At 36.7% G+C, this 15646-nt stretch overlaps 3 protein-coding genes and 1 long non-coding RNA gene across 9 annotated transcripts in view; 2 read left to right on the forward strand and 2 right to left on the reverse strand.

Moving 5' to 3' along the window:
* Positions 1-15646, forward strand: part of LOC147567636 (uncharacterized) — a 94154-nt gene that overhangs the window by 31005 nt on the left and 47503 nt on the right. The window lies entirely within an intron of this gene.
* LOC147567637 (uncharacterized) overlaps positions 1-15646 on the reverse strand; it is a 185084-nt gene that overhangs the window by 28762 nt on the left and 140676 nt on the right. The window lies entirely within an intron of this gene.
* Positions 1-15646, reverse strand: part of LOC147567638 (uncharacterized) — a 62830-nt gene that overhangs the window by 28758 nt on the left and 18426 nt on the right. The window lies entirely within an intron of this gene.
* LOC147567641 (BOI-related E3 ubiquitin-protein ligase 1-like) lies at positions 8847-12501 on the forward strand. Of its 6 annotated transcripts, none has more exons than XM_086654249.1 (5): positions 8847-9293; positions 9895-9952; positions 10052-10161; positions 11113-11477; positions 11726-12501. In XM_086654249.1, exons 3-5 carry the CDS (start codon positions 10056-10058, stop codon positions 12293-12295), a joined length of 1041 nt encoding a protein of 346 aa, XP_086510375.1. In that variant the 5' UTR covers positions 8847-9293; positions 9895-9952; positions 10052-10055; the 3' UTR covers positions 12296-12501. The 6 variants fall into 6 exon arrangements, with proteins under 6 accessions (XP_086510375.1, XP_086510376.1, XP_086510377.1 ...); XM_086654250.1 differs by having other exon boundaries at positions 8878-9286; XM_086654254.1 differs by having other exon boundaries at positions 8998-9293; positions 10052-10180.

Below are 15646 nucleotides of genomic sequence, written 5' to 3' on the forward strand. Positions count from 1 at the left end.
CTTTTTCTTCCAAGCCAACTGGGATACAGTGCGGGGTGACATTTACATGTTGATATGGAATTTTTTTGAGTCGGGGGTCCTCCCGGCAGGTACAAACCATACCCACATATGTCTCATCCCTAAAACTCCCATTCCGAATACTCCGACGGACTTCAGGCCTATTAGTCTTCTCAATACCACGTACAAAATTATTACGAAAATATTAGCGGATCGGTTCAAGTATACTCTGGATAACATTGTGTCCCCGTTCCAAGCGGCATATGTCCCAGGGAGACAAATTACCGATAATATCATTATAGGCCAAGAGATTATCCATTCTTTCAAAAAAATGAAAGGAGCAAAAGGATACTTTGGTCTCAAACTTGACATGTCGAAAGCTTTCGACAGAATTGAGTGGCCCTTCATTATCAGCATTATGCAGAAATTAGGTTACTCGGATAAATGGACCAATATGATTCACAATTGCATTTCGACTTCTTCCATGGCAGTTCTCATAAACGGGCGGCCCAGCAAGACGTTCACCCCCTCCAGAGGAATTAGACAGGGAGATCCTCTCTCCCCTTTCTTGTTTACTATTGCTATGGAAGGTTTGAGCCGTCTTCTTAATGCGGAGGATGAGAACGGAAAATTCATTGGCTTCCCCAACAACAACAACAATTGTGATATCAACCATCTGCTGTTCGCAGATGACTGTATTATTTTTAGCCGAAACTCTCTGGAAAATGTTGCGAATCTTAAAAATATACTCAAAACTTTCGGGTCAGCCTCCGGACAAATGATAAATTACTCTAAATCTAATATTTTCTATTCAAAGAACTCTCACCCGAAATTCAAACGAATGATTATGAAATCTCTTAAAGTAAAATATGCGTCTACCTCGGAGAAATACTTGGGAGCACAACTGTTCATAGGTCCTCAAAAAACCAGAGTGTTCAATGATTTAGTAGAAAAAATTAATCAGAAACTATCTAAGTGGAACAATGCGTTCCTCTCACAAGCAGGTCGCACGGTGGTCATCTCGGCTATCGCAGCGGCAGTACCCCGATACTAGATGCAGTGTTTTGCCATCCCGAAAGGCGTAAGCAAGCGCATCTCGACTTTGCAAAAGTCATTCTGGTGGGGTAAGTCAAAAGGAATCTGCACTAAAGCATGGAAATCTATCTGTCTCCCTAAAGACCTGGGAGGCCTGGGTATTCATCTTCCGGACATAGATAATATTGCTATGTTAAGCAAACAAGCTTGGAGAATTAAGACTAATCCTAATGCAGATTGGGTGAAAGTATTAAAAGCTAAATATTACCCTAACACAGACACTCCTGGAGCTGTCAAACAACACCACTCATGGATATGGAAGAACATTTGCAAAACTTTTCACCTTATTAACACTCTTAGTATTTGGGAAGTGCACAACGGAGAAAACATAAAGATCTGGCAGGATAATTGGATCCCCTCTTTGGAGAGTCCAATCCCAAACCACAATAACTCCAATCTCACGACTGTCTCTCAGCTTATCACAGACCACGAGTGGAATGAACATCTACTCGAAGAAAATTTTGATGAACCCACGAGAAATTTAATTAAAGTTATTCCTATTTATAACGAAGGAAAAGACGAAATTAGATGGACTCTGACTGAGTCTGGAAATTTCACGGTAAAATATTTATACAATCATCTGAGAAGGGCTAATCTGACCCCTAACCTCGAACATTTAAACTGGAATTTTATTTGGAAACTCCCGGTCCTCCCTCGGATTCAGCTATTTCTTTGGAAAATTTGTCACAACGCTTTACCGGTCAAAGACCGAATAGGTAAATATATAGGAAAGAATTTGAACTGCCACTTATGCCCCTGCATTGAAACCTTAGAGCACACACTTCTACACTGCCCTATTGCAAAAAGTATTTGGTTTCACTTTAATATCATAGCTGAAAACGTTAAATCTATCAAGGAATGGATTTTCACGTGGAGTAACGATCAACATAGATGTCATAATAAAAACAAAACTCAATTCACTACTATTCTGTGGATCATTTGGAAAGCCAGATGTGACAGCTGCTTCAAGAATGTGAAGGCCGGCACCAAAGAGATCATTAATTCGATTGTTAGTTACCCGGAAAAACAACTAGAGATATCCACTACAAAAAAAATTAAGGATGAAAAATGGAAACCCCCAAACGAATCGTATCTGAAGATTAATGTAGATGCCTCTTACACCTCTATCCGAACGGGACTAGTAGTTCATGATTCAGAGTCTAAATTCGTAGAAGCGGCAGCTTATGTTTCCAGGGCCAGAAATAGTGAAGAAAGTGAAGCAATCGCCATCCTCAACGGTATCAGATGGGCGATAGATTGAAAATATCAAAAGGTCATCATTGAATGCGACAACCATAGCATCATTAAGCATATCCAAGATCATCGTCAAGCTATTAAATGGCAATCCAGAATCCATGTCCACAACATTCGAAAGATGATTACAAAGCTCGACAGCATTATATTCCAGCATACGAAGAGATCCCAAAACTCCCAGGCTGACCTTCTCGCCAAGTGGGCTAGGCGGAAGAACCGTGAGATGAAGTGGAAGCATGTTCCTTACTTTTTATCTAAGCTTTATTGTAATGGAATTTTAGCTTAATTTTATATATCATTTTCAACAAAAAAAAATGATAAATATCTACTAAAAGTATATTAATGTTCACAGGTATCGATGGATGCGCCTGCCTACGAAAGTCAAAAATTATATTTTTTAAATATAAACCAATCGTCCATCGATGATGATGACAACCACTAAACATTTTGTCTATCGACTCAATATTTTGAAATGTCCTCCAAACATTTTATTTATGAGCCAAATATCTAGAAATGTCGACCGAACGTTTTCTCTACACACACAATGTCTTGAAATGTATGTCAAAACACATGAATATAGGTAAATGTCTTTAAATGTCTTAAAATGTTTACGAGACATTTTGTCTCCGACTAAATCTTTATCCACTACCACCCGTTAGCTTTCAGGGGTATTATCCCACACCATATAGGCATTAGGAATTGTAGAATTGACACATCTTAGACGATCTCTCTTAAAACCCCTTCGATTATACACAATGTTAATTTTGTAATTAAGTATTTTTTTTGTGACAATAACTTCTTATTTTATACATTCACCACTTAAGGTTCGTTTGTTACATGGGAAATGTGTAAGTGTGAGAATCAATTTTTTTACAGGAGAGATGAAAAACCCTTTTTCGTATCTCAAATTAAAGTAGTAATGTTTGATTTTGCTGGGAAATTGGACTCCCATCTTTTTTATTTTCTCGTGTATTCAAAACAATCTTTATCTCTCTTTATTTTCTCTACAACACAACCTGCACTTATGTAAATTTTCATCAAGTACCCTTCTAAATGTTCAAACTCTAATAAGAGGTAGTGTATGACCTACGACTTTACAGATTCAAGCGAACTCTAGTGGAAAAAGTAAAATTCGAACAAACCCTAATAAGATAGATCTATAGCTTGAGATTTAAAGTTTCAAATTCAAGCAAAGCGAACCCTAAGGAGATCTACAAATTGGAAGGTGGGGGTTGAAATTTTAGGGTTTGACTGATGGAGATAGAGTTGTGCCATATTGCAATGACTATTTCAAGAATCAAAATTGAAATTTTGGGGGTTTCATGGTAGCCATCTCCACCCTACACCAGTAATCGACGGTATGCATACCATTGGAAGCATCTTCCACATGTGATTAACAACTCCTGGATGCATTTTTATGGTTGCAACCCTATTAACAACTTCTAGATGCCTTTTCTTAAAATTCATATATCTAATTAGGACTTAAGTTTATGATCCCCTAGGTAGTCCACCTTATTTGCGAACCTGTGTTTGACTCGACTTTCTCGTCGAGCCAACCATACTTAGTCTCACTTTAATATCACTCCTTGAATCAACATTCAACTCAGTGGTCCACTAGGTAGCTTCCCACACATTAGCCATGTGTTTGTATCGACCCTTACGTCGAGTCCACCTCTAATCGGGTTAAAAAAAACTTAAGTTGATTTATAACCAACTGATACACTAGCACACACCATACGTTAAAAAAAAAAAACTTAAATCCCCATAAGAGTAGGGAGTTTCGCTACCCTCATGTACATCATAAATACATGGATTGCTATAATCACAATCACATATCTTAGGTTTCACATCACGGCCAAATAAGACATTTGCTCACATGTATCACAGACAAAAACACATCATATCAGTAGGATTATCCTTCATATGGAAATTTGCACACACACTTTAGATTCAGAAAACACAAACAAACTTCTTTGAAGTTTTCACAAGAAATCAATTCCAATAACACATATTCCAGATTCAACCAGTTGTGCAAAACACTAATCAAAGTGTTCCTAATAATGACGTGTCTAACGTGGACAAGAAAACCCACAATACAACCCTAGGATCACTAAACCTAAAGCTCTGATACCATTTTGTATCACCCCAAATCTCAAGCTAACCGCCTAGAAATTGAAGATTTGAGACCTTTAAATTGGATCCACGAGCAATGCCTACCATGAGTGCACAATCAATACCTGAAAAACAAAATAGCTGGGTTAAGACCCAACTGAAACAGATTTCCACAAACCTATGTCCCGGGTAGGATAGCTCAATTCCCAATTAAGGAAATATTGCATTCATATTGATTATTGCCATTATAGGAAATTCAACTGTGACAATAAATATCATACAACGAGATTTCCTCGCGCTTGTAGAAACTAATTATTTATGTTCTTGATTATTAGGTTTTCAAGGTTTTCGTATTCTAATCCAATACTAACCCTCATATTACAACAATGTTTCCTCTTTTTCCAGCAAATATAAAAGATGATGTCTTTAACTAAGGTAAACCTTTATAGCACCAAACTTGGCATGTAAGTAGACAAAATATTATGCCAAAAAGACACAATCATCAAACCCTCGTTCGGGTATCTCCCGACCAATACACAACAAACATTAACTCTTATAAAGAATTACAAACAGGTTCACCAAACAATTCAAGCCAACAACACATGACAAGTCAGAAGGGATGATGCTCATAATAGATCCTCACATGGGTCGCAAGCTCAAACAAGTAAGTAATAATAATAGTTAACAAATTTAGACTCACCACTAGAAGGTATATCTATCTAGGAGATACATTGCCTAAAGAACAGAAACCATGCGAATTATCTCAATAAATTCGTTCATTGGAGACTGTCTTGACACTTAAAAATTATCATAACTCCTCACTCGGAATTCCGATTAATACAGCGTTTGAAGCATTGGAAGGTAGATGAGCAGACCTTTCCAACCATGTAAGAAACACACCGAAACTCATAATCTATCAATACCAGATTCAATTTTTATATAGACCGAAATACAGTAGGGACTGTTCTAACACCTTGTACGAAAACTATTATAACTCCTCACTCGGAACTCTGATCGATGCACCATTTGAACTAGTAGAAAGTAGACAAACAAACCTTTCCAACCATATAAGAATCACATCGAGATTCATCATATATCAATACCAGATTCAACTTTAATCTAGACCAAAATACTGTCCTTTATAGATGTTTTATGAAATTCTAGATAAAACTAATAACGAAACCATTTAATCGTTTTTTATAGAAATTATGTGATTAGCAGTACTAAACCTATCATGGAAAAAAATTAAAAGAGCCTACAAAAGAATTAGGAGATAGAAAATCTACCTCTTTTGACTTCAAGACCACAATAGTGTCTTGTTCTCTCTCTAGAGAACTCTATCTCTATCTCTTTTCTTCTTTATTCATCCTTCCTTCACTAAGAAGTCGCTGCATCATCTTCTAAGGGTTTTCTCCAAAAGTGAAGAGGATTAGAATTTTTAAACCCACCAATATTTCATCCAAACCAAACTGCCCAAGGGTTTTGTTATTTCCACTCAATTTTATATATACCAAAAAATAGGGGTGTTACAACACCCGAGCCCAACAAGGACCATGGACATCCGCGCCCGTCTCGGGCACAACTCGCCCAACCCACCTGTAATGCCCAAACCTCACTTGTTGTTTGACTTATGATATTGACCAAAATGACCAAAATACCCCTGGTTCTCTTTTCTTCCCTTTTGCCGCATAAGATGAAAATGTGATAATTCGCTCTCTTTATTCCGAATTACACGTCAAACCCCAAATAAACTACCTAGCAATGAAAACACATAAATAATTAGAAATAAAACTCGAAAAGAACTAACTCATCAAAGTTAAGTGACCTAAATGTGGCATTTTCACGCCACATCAATGGTCACTCACTGACTCTGGTCAATTCACTGTGAATTCCATGTATAACCATCTTAGTAGGGCAACGAACCTCAGACGGCTAGCCCCATCAACTGGAACTTCATCTGGTCTTTGCGTACCGTACCTCGTATTCAGCTATTTATATGGAAGATTTGCACCAAAGCGCTTCCGGTTAGGAATAAAATAGGAAAATACATTGACAACAACTTGTAATGCCCAAACTGTAATGAGATTGAAACCTTCGAACATGCGCTATTACATTGTTCTCTAGCAAAAAATATATGGTTCAATTTAAATATCATCTGTACCAATATCATGTCGATAACAGATTGGATTTTCTCTTGGCAGGACCCAGAACAACGGAGCACAACGTAAAATGGTATACATTATGTTACTATCCTATGGCAAATATGGAAAACGAGATTGACCACTGTTTCCAACACACGATAAGTAATACGAGCTCGATTATTAACATGATATTAGCTTTTCCTAAAACTAATCAAAAAGAGAAAAAACAACATCAGGAAAAACAGGAAAAATGGCAACCTCTAAAAAAACCCTTATGTGAAAATAAATGTGGATGCTTTTTTCATAAATATTGATACTAACATTGGAACGGGCATGATAGTTCATAACGCAGACTCCCACTTTATGGGAGCCAAAGTCACCTCTACTAGAGCTCGTACGAGTGAAAAAAGTGAAGCCATAGCGTTCATGGAAGAGCTAACATGGGCCCAGGAAAATAACCAACAATACATCATCATAGAAAGTGACAACAACAACCTTATTCAGCATCTACATAACCCAGTCACAAAATTCAATGGCAATTGAAGACCCACGTCAACAAAATCAAAGACATCTCTGGGCAACTCACAAACGTTTAATCCAGATACGTAAAAAGAGATATCAACGTTCTGGCGGACAAACTTGCAAAATGGGCAAGAACTAAAGATCGTACGAAGAATTGGCATATCGTCCCTTTTTTTTGTTGATCTCATGCATTTACTAATCCAAAACAGTATTGTTACAATACATGGGAATTAAAAAACAAGGTACATTGTGCCATTCTTTAGATCTATTTTTCTTCCTTGCCCATTTAGCCAGCTTGTCTGCCTGTACATTGTGCCTTCTATTAACATAGCTGAATTTGACGTTATCAAGTCTTTTCTTTATTTCTCTGATACGATGCATGTGAATCTTCGATTGCCATTGAATCATATGACTTGGGTTTGTCAGGTGCTGGATTAGATTGGAGTTGTCACTTTCTATGATGATTGATCTGTGCTGGTTATCCTCTGCCCATTTGATACCTTGGAGTATCGCTATTGCTTCACTCTCTTCACTGTTCCTTGTCCTGGAAGTTTCGACTTTTGCTACAATGAGTTTACCGTGCTCATCATGAACAATTAATCTGATTCCCCTTATATTATCAATTTTCAGGAACGATGCATCCACATTTATTTTTTTGTATGGATGGATTGGTTTTTGTCATTTTTCCGTACCTGTTTTGCATAAGTTTGATTGGTTTTTGCTTTGTTTAGGATATGCCATTATCATATTAATGACCCTTTGAGTGTTCACAATGGAATATTGAAAACAGTGATCGCATCTGGTTTTCCAAATGTACTATAAAATTGTAGTGAAATGAATATCATTAACGGTATAGCAATGTTGAGATTGGTCCTGCCACGATAAGATCCATTCTGTAACTGAAGTTATATTTTCCGAAATGATATTGAAATAAAACAAAATATTCTCTGCTAAGTGGCAATGCAACAACGCATGTTCTATAGTTTCAATCTCCGTACAGTTCGGACAGGCCGTGATGTTACCTATGTATTTTCCTATTCTCTTCCTAACTGGGAGAGCTTTAGTGCATATTTTCCAGATAAACAGTTTAATATGAGGAATCGTTGGAAGATTCCAAATAAAATTCCAATTAATGTTCTGAGTATTTTGAAAGTTGTTGTTATTACTTAAGTACTGGTACATCGATTAAACAGTAAAATTACCTGATTCTGTTAAGGCCCATCTGCGTTGATCTCTTCCTTCCTTATGAAGGGGAATCGTTTTAATGATATTTTGAATATTGGCATCAAAAGTATTGCTGAGAATCTCTTCATTCCATCTCCCATTACTTATGAATTGCGCCACATTATTCAGATTAGAATTCATGGAATTAGGGACTAGATGATTGATACTGGGGATCCAGTGGTCTTCCCAGATATTAATGTTTTCTCCTGTGTGAACTTCCCACACAGTATGGTTGTCTATTTGATCATAGTGTTTTCTAAGGACTTTCCAGGTCCAAGAGTGGTGAGCCTTAACCGCCCCCGGCCTATCCGAGGTAGGGTAGTATTTTGCCTCGAGTAATTGGACCCAAATGGCTTCAGGTTCAGCTTTGAGGCGCCAAGCTAACTTGCATATAATAACAGTATTATCAAGAAAAGGATGGTGAATACCTAAACCTCCTAACGTTTTAGGGTACCAGATATCTGACCATGCTCTGGTGCATATCGTCCCTTACTTTTTAGTGAATAAATATTGTAAGAGACAATGTAATAGTACTCTTCTTGGTTAATTTTGAATAGTTCAACAAAAAAAAATCTCTTTTCAAAAAAAATAAAAAATAATTTGAATCGGTGGGTGCACGAAAAGAGACTCTCTAGAAGAGAGTAAAGATAGGGCAGATGAATGATTTTGTCATTTATTCCTTCTCGTTTCTCAAGTTCTGGATCGTCTAAACAACTAAAACCAGTTCATCTAAGAACTTATTCTTCTTCTCACAGAATCACGATCGAATTATTAAAAACCTCTTTCTCTCTCTACAATTAGTTTCTCCTTCATCTGTTCCTAATAGTATCTGAAATTTCATTTTCCTTTCAGTTTCTCTCTCTATATCTCCTTCATCTCTTACTCTTCTGGTCTAACAAGATCCTTCGTTTTGATTCTGCTTGTAAATACTGTAACCTAACGTATAAGGTATGAATCTGATACTCTTTTTCTCTCTCTCTCTCTGTTATGTATTTTATCCTTTCTAGATTAGAGTTTTGAAATCAAAATACTTAATAGGGTTTTTGTTATAATAGGATCGTTTTTGTTAACCATTTATTGATCTGATTGGAAATCTTAGCAGAACTTGTTTTTCTTTCCTCTTGTTGTTTCTTTTTTTTTGTTTTTTTAAGTTTGAGATCCGATTTATCTGATTAAAGAAGGTAAATTTTCTTATATTTTTGTTTGATTTTTTTGGCTATCTCTGAGTTGATCCTGAAATTCGTCCTGAAATCATATGCGATTTATACTTTTTCATGTTAAAAATGATGATCGATTGATAATAGGTCATGTTTTATGTTCCTTTTTGAGGACAAGTTCGATTCTCATCTACTTCCAGATTTTACAAATCTACTGTTCGATTTTCGTGTATTTTATGTTGTTTGTAGATGATTTCTTCCTGATTATAAGAATCTACTAATCAAAACTAGATCATACTTGTTTCATAATTTTAGTGGAATAATATAGGTAACCTACTTTAATCTGCCCAATTTTAGGTAAAGGAAACTAAATTTTGTCAATATTGTTGCAGATATCGGATCTGGTTCTTTCCACTTCAGAGAGTTTTTGTTTGAAGCATTAATTTTTGGGTATGGTACAATTTATTTTGATTCGATCTCTTATATCTGGTTTTCTGGTGTTCTTTTTGGTGATTGTTTATCTCTGATGTCTTTCATTTGATTTATTAGGAAAATGTTTGCCGGGGGGAATAATAACCATGTTTTTCCAGCTTTCGTCGAGGAAAACCAATTCCAATACGATTCAAATGAATCAACTCAACTCCAGTTGTTTGGAAATTGTGAGTTCTCTCAATCTCTGTAAGATTCCGTTTTCCTTTACTGGTTATATCATGATTGTAGGTGAAAATATAATTGGCTTACTAATAATAAGTCTTTATCTTTCGATTGTGTTTCATTGAATATACATTAAATTGAAGCTTTCTTTCTTCTGGTTGTGCTCTTATTAGGGTTTCTTCTTGGTTTAGTCTTATTAATTATGTTTGTTCTATCGTCATGAAATGGGTATTTGAGGTAATAGGCCTCAAGCTTTGCAAAATGTGATGTGAAAAAATGGATGACTTATGTTTAGTTACAGTTAGAGAATTAAGTATTTCTAAATACCAACAGCCGCTATTAGTTGTTCAATTTTGCATCCCCGCATTTCTTCACGTGTTTATAACTATCGACGTATTGGGTAGGTTAAATTTCTTTATTATTATGTATCGCCGCACTAAGGTGTATGTAATCTTGGAAAGTCTCATCAATTCTCTGAATTCACTGATGGAAATATTGACATTCACAAGAAATATGTTGGAATGAGCACGTTTTTAATTATTCAAATGAGTTCAGAATGAAATAGGTATTATATTGATATAATCTTGTTTCACTCTCTTTATCTGATTTTAGTTTGTTACATCTAATTTGGTTTTGGTGCTCTCTTTACCAGTAACAACCCTATTAAGATTTCTTAGAAATGGTTTATGGGTTAGTAAATTAAGTTTGCAACTTGAATATAAGATTGGAATCATTTAGTGGATTATACTTGTGTCCACTCTAAGGTTCTTTATACTTGGTCCATACTTAAAAAGATTCGAAAGTAAAGATTCTCATATGCCACTCAAATGGGCAAAATATAGATAGCATCATTTAGTGTAAATTGTACTTCTTTCATTTCTCCTAATCTTGTGGTTTTTAATCATGTTAAGTAATCTAATTTGTTTTATGTGATTTCAATTCTTTTTTATTTACAGTACCAGTAGGTTGTACTATTGATCCAGTAAATTACGTCGCAAATGAACAAATCTCCTCCCTGAGTCGGCCAGCTAAACGAGTGAGGGATGCAGAAGACATCACGAAGCAGCAGAAGCTTCAGATTTCGTTGAATAATAACTTCTATCAAGAAGAGACTGATCGATCAGTAAGCATTCCTAATGCTAATACCGTATCAACTGGACTTAAGCTGTCGTATGACAACAATGATGAACGCAATAGTTCCGTGACTTCTGCAACTGGAAACACGTTCGGGACCCATTCCATCGTTATGTCTCTTGGTGATAATCTACGGTCTGAGATGGATCGGCAGAAAGAAGAATTTGATCATTATATCAAAGTCCAGGTACCCTCCCCCCTCCTTTCATTTTTCCATGTGACATTATTCTTGAATTATAATGGTCATTATGGTGCTAATTAAGTTTATTGTTTAATTATTGTTAGGATTTGGTTGTTTGAGTTTTAACCATATTCTTCAGATTATATATTATGTGACATAACACATGATTCAGTAGGATTTGACATGGAATTAAATCAAATTAGATTAGGTAGACTTTTTCATGCAATGCTAAACAAAATTTATGGTAAAAACAGGAAGAAAACATAGCGAAAGGAGTAAGAGAATTGAAGCAAAGACACATGAATTCTTTCCTTAGTACAATAGAAAAAGGAGTAAGCAAGAAACTACAAGAGAAAGAGATTGAAATAGAAAACATGAACAGAAAAAACCGAGAACTAGTTGAACGAATAAAGCAAGTAGCTGTGGAAGCTCAATCATGGCATTACAAAGCAAAATATAACGAGTCGATGATTAACACTCTTAAAAACAATCTAAAACAAGCTATTGCACAAGGTGCTGATAATCAAGTGAAAGAAGGATGTGGTGATAGTGAGGTAGACGATGCTGCCTCATCTTATGTAGATCAGAAAAACATCTTTAAATTGAACATACCAAGTGGATCAGGGAAACCAGTAATCGGAAAGCACCATCAAAGTTCGAATGAGCAACGGATGATTTGTAGGGCATGTAATGGGAAGGAAGTTTCCATCTTGTTATTGCCTTGTCGACATCTTTGTTTGTGCAAGGACTGTGAGATGTTTATCGATGTTTGCCCGATTTGTCAATCATTGAAAACTGCAGCTGTTCAGGTATACATGTCTTGATTTTTAATTAACAGAAATGGATAGAAACAAACAAGGTAAAAAAAGAAATGGAACTACTCAGAATTCCACATACCTCTTTTTTCCTCATAATTTTATTATATAACTTCTGTATTTTGAATTTATGAATTATATGTGAAGGGGGAATCAGTAAAACTAACAATGTTATTGATACCCAAAATTATTTTATAGTGTATAACTTTATATTCTGATGGTGAAGTTCAGCTTGCTGTGGTGCCTTTAGGATGCAACGGTCCGACTGAATTTTTTTTGTTTGAAAGAGCCCAACTGAATTTAGGTGGTCTGTATTCTATTATCTGAATCTGACTTTGAATGTCCAAGTTATGAGTCTGACTTGTTTTAGTTATGAGAGCAATATTGGTCTGAAGTTACTTTAGCTCTTCATTTGTATTTAATTAATGCATTTCTCAAAAGGCCAGCGCTTCGGGAAAAGCTAAATAGTTTCCGGGGTGTGAAATTTTAAAGGGAATATATAAAATTTTAGAAATTTTCTGGGGAAATAAATTTTAAGGAGAAATAAAAAAACACTCCACCTCACCTCACTCTCTCTTTCCACCTCACCTCTCTATATGTCCTCTCCGACACGTTCGCCGGTCGGAAAATTTTTCCGGCCGGCGACCTTCAACGTAAAAAAAAAAAAAAAAAAGTTTTTTTTTTTCCTAATCTCTCTTTGTAAATTTTTTTTTTTTTTAAATATCTCTCTTCTCTCTCTCTAGATCTGGTTCACCAGATCTGGTCTGCGAACAGACCTTTAATGGCCTGTTCGCAGACCTCCATGAAGGTCTGCGAACAGGCCATTAAAGGTCTGTTCGCAGACCTTCAGACCTCCATGAAGGTCTGCGAACAGGCCATTAAAGGTCTGTTCGCAGACTTTCATAAGGTCTGCGAACAGACCTTATGAAGGTCTGTTCCCAGACCTTATGAAGGTCTGCGAACAGACCTTCAATGGCCTGTTCGCAGACCTTCATGGAGGTTTGCGAACAGGCCATTAGAGGTCTGTTCGCAGACCTCCATGAAGGTCTGCGAACAGACCCTAGATCTGGTGAACCAGATCTGGTTCACCAGATCTAGAGAGAGAGAAGAGAGTTTTTTTTTTTTTTTAAAAATTGTTTTTTAGAGGGAGAGATAAAAAAAAAAAAATTATGTTTAAAGGTCGCCGGCCGGAAAATTTTCCGGCCGGCGACCTTCGACGGAGAAGACGATGAGGTGGAGAGAGAGAAGTGAGGTGGAGAGAGAGAGAGGTGAGGTGGAGAAGCTATTTTGCTTTCCCCCTAAATAAAATTGTCAAACAAATTTGATCAATTTTTGACCAAGTCTTCACACCCCGGAAACTATTTAGCTTTCCCCAAAGCGCTGGCCTTCTCAAAATTATCCCAACCTATCTCATTCAAACTCTAATTGATCAGAGTAATTATTTGAAAAGAAAAAGTAAGAAAACAAAGGCAGTTGGTCAATTTAGCGGGGGTTTTTAGTATTTACAGATATTTTTAGTTACACCCCAAAAACTATTGTGTATGTAACAATAAAGGTTTAAGGGAAGTTTTATAAGGCCTCTCCATTTTTGTTGAAAGGCCTCTCCATGAACTATTTCACTTGAGAAATAATCATTGAGGGGGGGGGGGGGGCTTTTAACAAAAATGAAGGAGCCCTATAAAATCTCCCAAGGCTTAAATATAGAGAAGTCCTTGAAAAATAACGTGTATGATAAAACCCTAAATCTAAAACTAATATGTGAACCATTGAAATCAAAATGGAGGTTTTTGTTTAAGATTTTAATACATCAAAGTCTTTAGTTTCATAAGGTTCTTTTCATGGCATTGAATAGGCCTAGGAATTTGTTGGTATGGTAGTTGGTTTTGATTTCCTTCTTTAGGATTTTTTTTTTGTTGAAAGCTCGTTCTTTAAAAATCTTGAATTTCTCAACACTGATAAATTTAAGGTTTGCAGATAGGTAAGATTCTATTGGTTTGAGCTAGGGTATTATAAGTTCTTTTTATTGTGAGTTTAAACTCGAGGTAATGATGAAAAAATTGCTCGAGGAAGACAATATTTTTCGGTCCGCGGAATAGAAGATGAGATTTTTCAGCCTCTATTGCGAAAAATTAATTATTTTTCATTGTTGCATATTTTTCATCTATTTTTTTGTTGTTCACGGTAGATCATCAACTTCCCTTTTTTATGAACACGTCGAGCTTTCCCTTTCCTACCATGATTTCTATGATACTCAGAAGGTTTCTGCACCACTCGGTTTTATGCCCATACTCCTTGTGGAAGCCGCACCAGGGGCTCTGGTCAATTATAATTTTTTCTTGATTTGGTAGGTGTACTTTGTTTTTCTTTAGGACCACTTTGAGGATTTCCCTCTCATGTTTGTCTAGGGGGTGGTGGTGGTGGTGTCAGGTGTGTGTGTGTCTGTGGGGGTGGGGGGGCTACTATTGTATCTTGGTCCGATTCCTTTGTAACCGTCACGTTCGATGGCTCGCCTATGTTCATCTCGTTCTTTTCTCCGTGATGGTTCTTTCTCTACTGGGGTTTATTTATCTCTTTCATTTTTTGGAACCCAATCCTCGGTAGCTACGATTTTCTGGACCCTTCCAATGAATTTGAGTTATAAGTTCTTCTCTAGTGATCTCTTCAAGTACGCTGCCCCGCCTTAGTCCTTTTTCCAGAGCTATTCGTATGAGCTCTAAATCTTGATGTGGAGTCTGTACCATCTCGTTGCAGAATCTGTGTCGTAAACTTTTCAGGGATTCCCCTTACCTTGAACAACATTGAAATAAATGAAAAACAAGATCTTCCAATGATCTTATCGAGCCAAGCGAGAGTATTGCATACCACAACCTAGCCGCACCTTTCAAAATGGTGGGGAAACCACGTCATCAAACCGATTCATTAATGGTTGTCAGGTTCATGAGCGAAAGATAGTCACGAATGAAGACTTCCAAATGTCCTGAGCCATTTTATGAAGTTGGACACTTAAGTCATTTGGCCTTCCGGAACTGAGAGGTCGCGTGACAATCTATCCCATGCTAGTGTCTTTTTATGTTACCTTCTTGGGCAGCTCGGTTAATTGTTGTATAACAACAAGAGTGTTTGTAGAGATGACTCCCTTCTCTGCAATTTTCCCTTGGAGTAGGGTTCAGGTTAATCTCTATCTCTTCTAGTGCGTCTCCAAGGGAGGCATTCTCTGGTTCCTTCTGAAGCCTCCCTCACTTTTTTTCTTCCTCACTTTGCCTTATCAACTTGCCCATAATCTCCACACTCCCGTCGCTTTTAACAAGAGGAGCGTGGGTACACACTGGGGTAGCGAACATATTTTTGGCTAAGACTTGA

Source organism: Eschscholzia californica, unplaced genomic scaffold, assembly GCF_041429995.1.
Source record: "Eschscholzia californica isolate CP2 unplaced genomic scaffold, dmEscCali1.0.p SCAF_1, whole genome shotgun sequence".
In the NCBI taxonomy this organism is placed as follows: domain Eukaryota; kingdom Viridiplantae; phylum Streptophyta; class Magnoliopsida; order Ranunculales; family Papaveraceae; genus Eschscholzia; species Eschscholzia californica.

What these genes read in the sequence shown, in the direction of transcription:
- LOC147567641 (XM_086654249.1), top strand. Translation starts at nt 10,056, where the DNA reads ATGTTTGCCGGGGGGAATAATAACCATGTTTTTCCAGCTTTCGTCGAG. An exon ending in ACTCCAGTTGTTTGGAAATT is followed by an intron (nt 10,162 to 11,112) that starts GTGAGTTCTCTC and finishes TTTTATTTACAG; the next exon opens with TACCAGTAGGTTGTACTATT. An exon ending in ATCATTATATCAAAGTCCAG is followed by an intron (nt 11,478 to 11,725) that starts GTACCCTCCCCC and finishes TGGTAAAAACAG; the next exon opens with GAAGAAAACATAGCGAAAGG.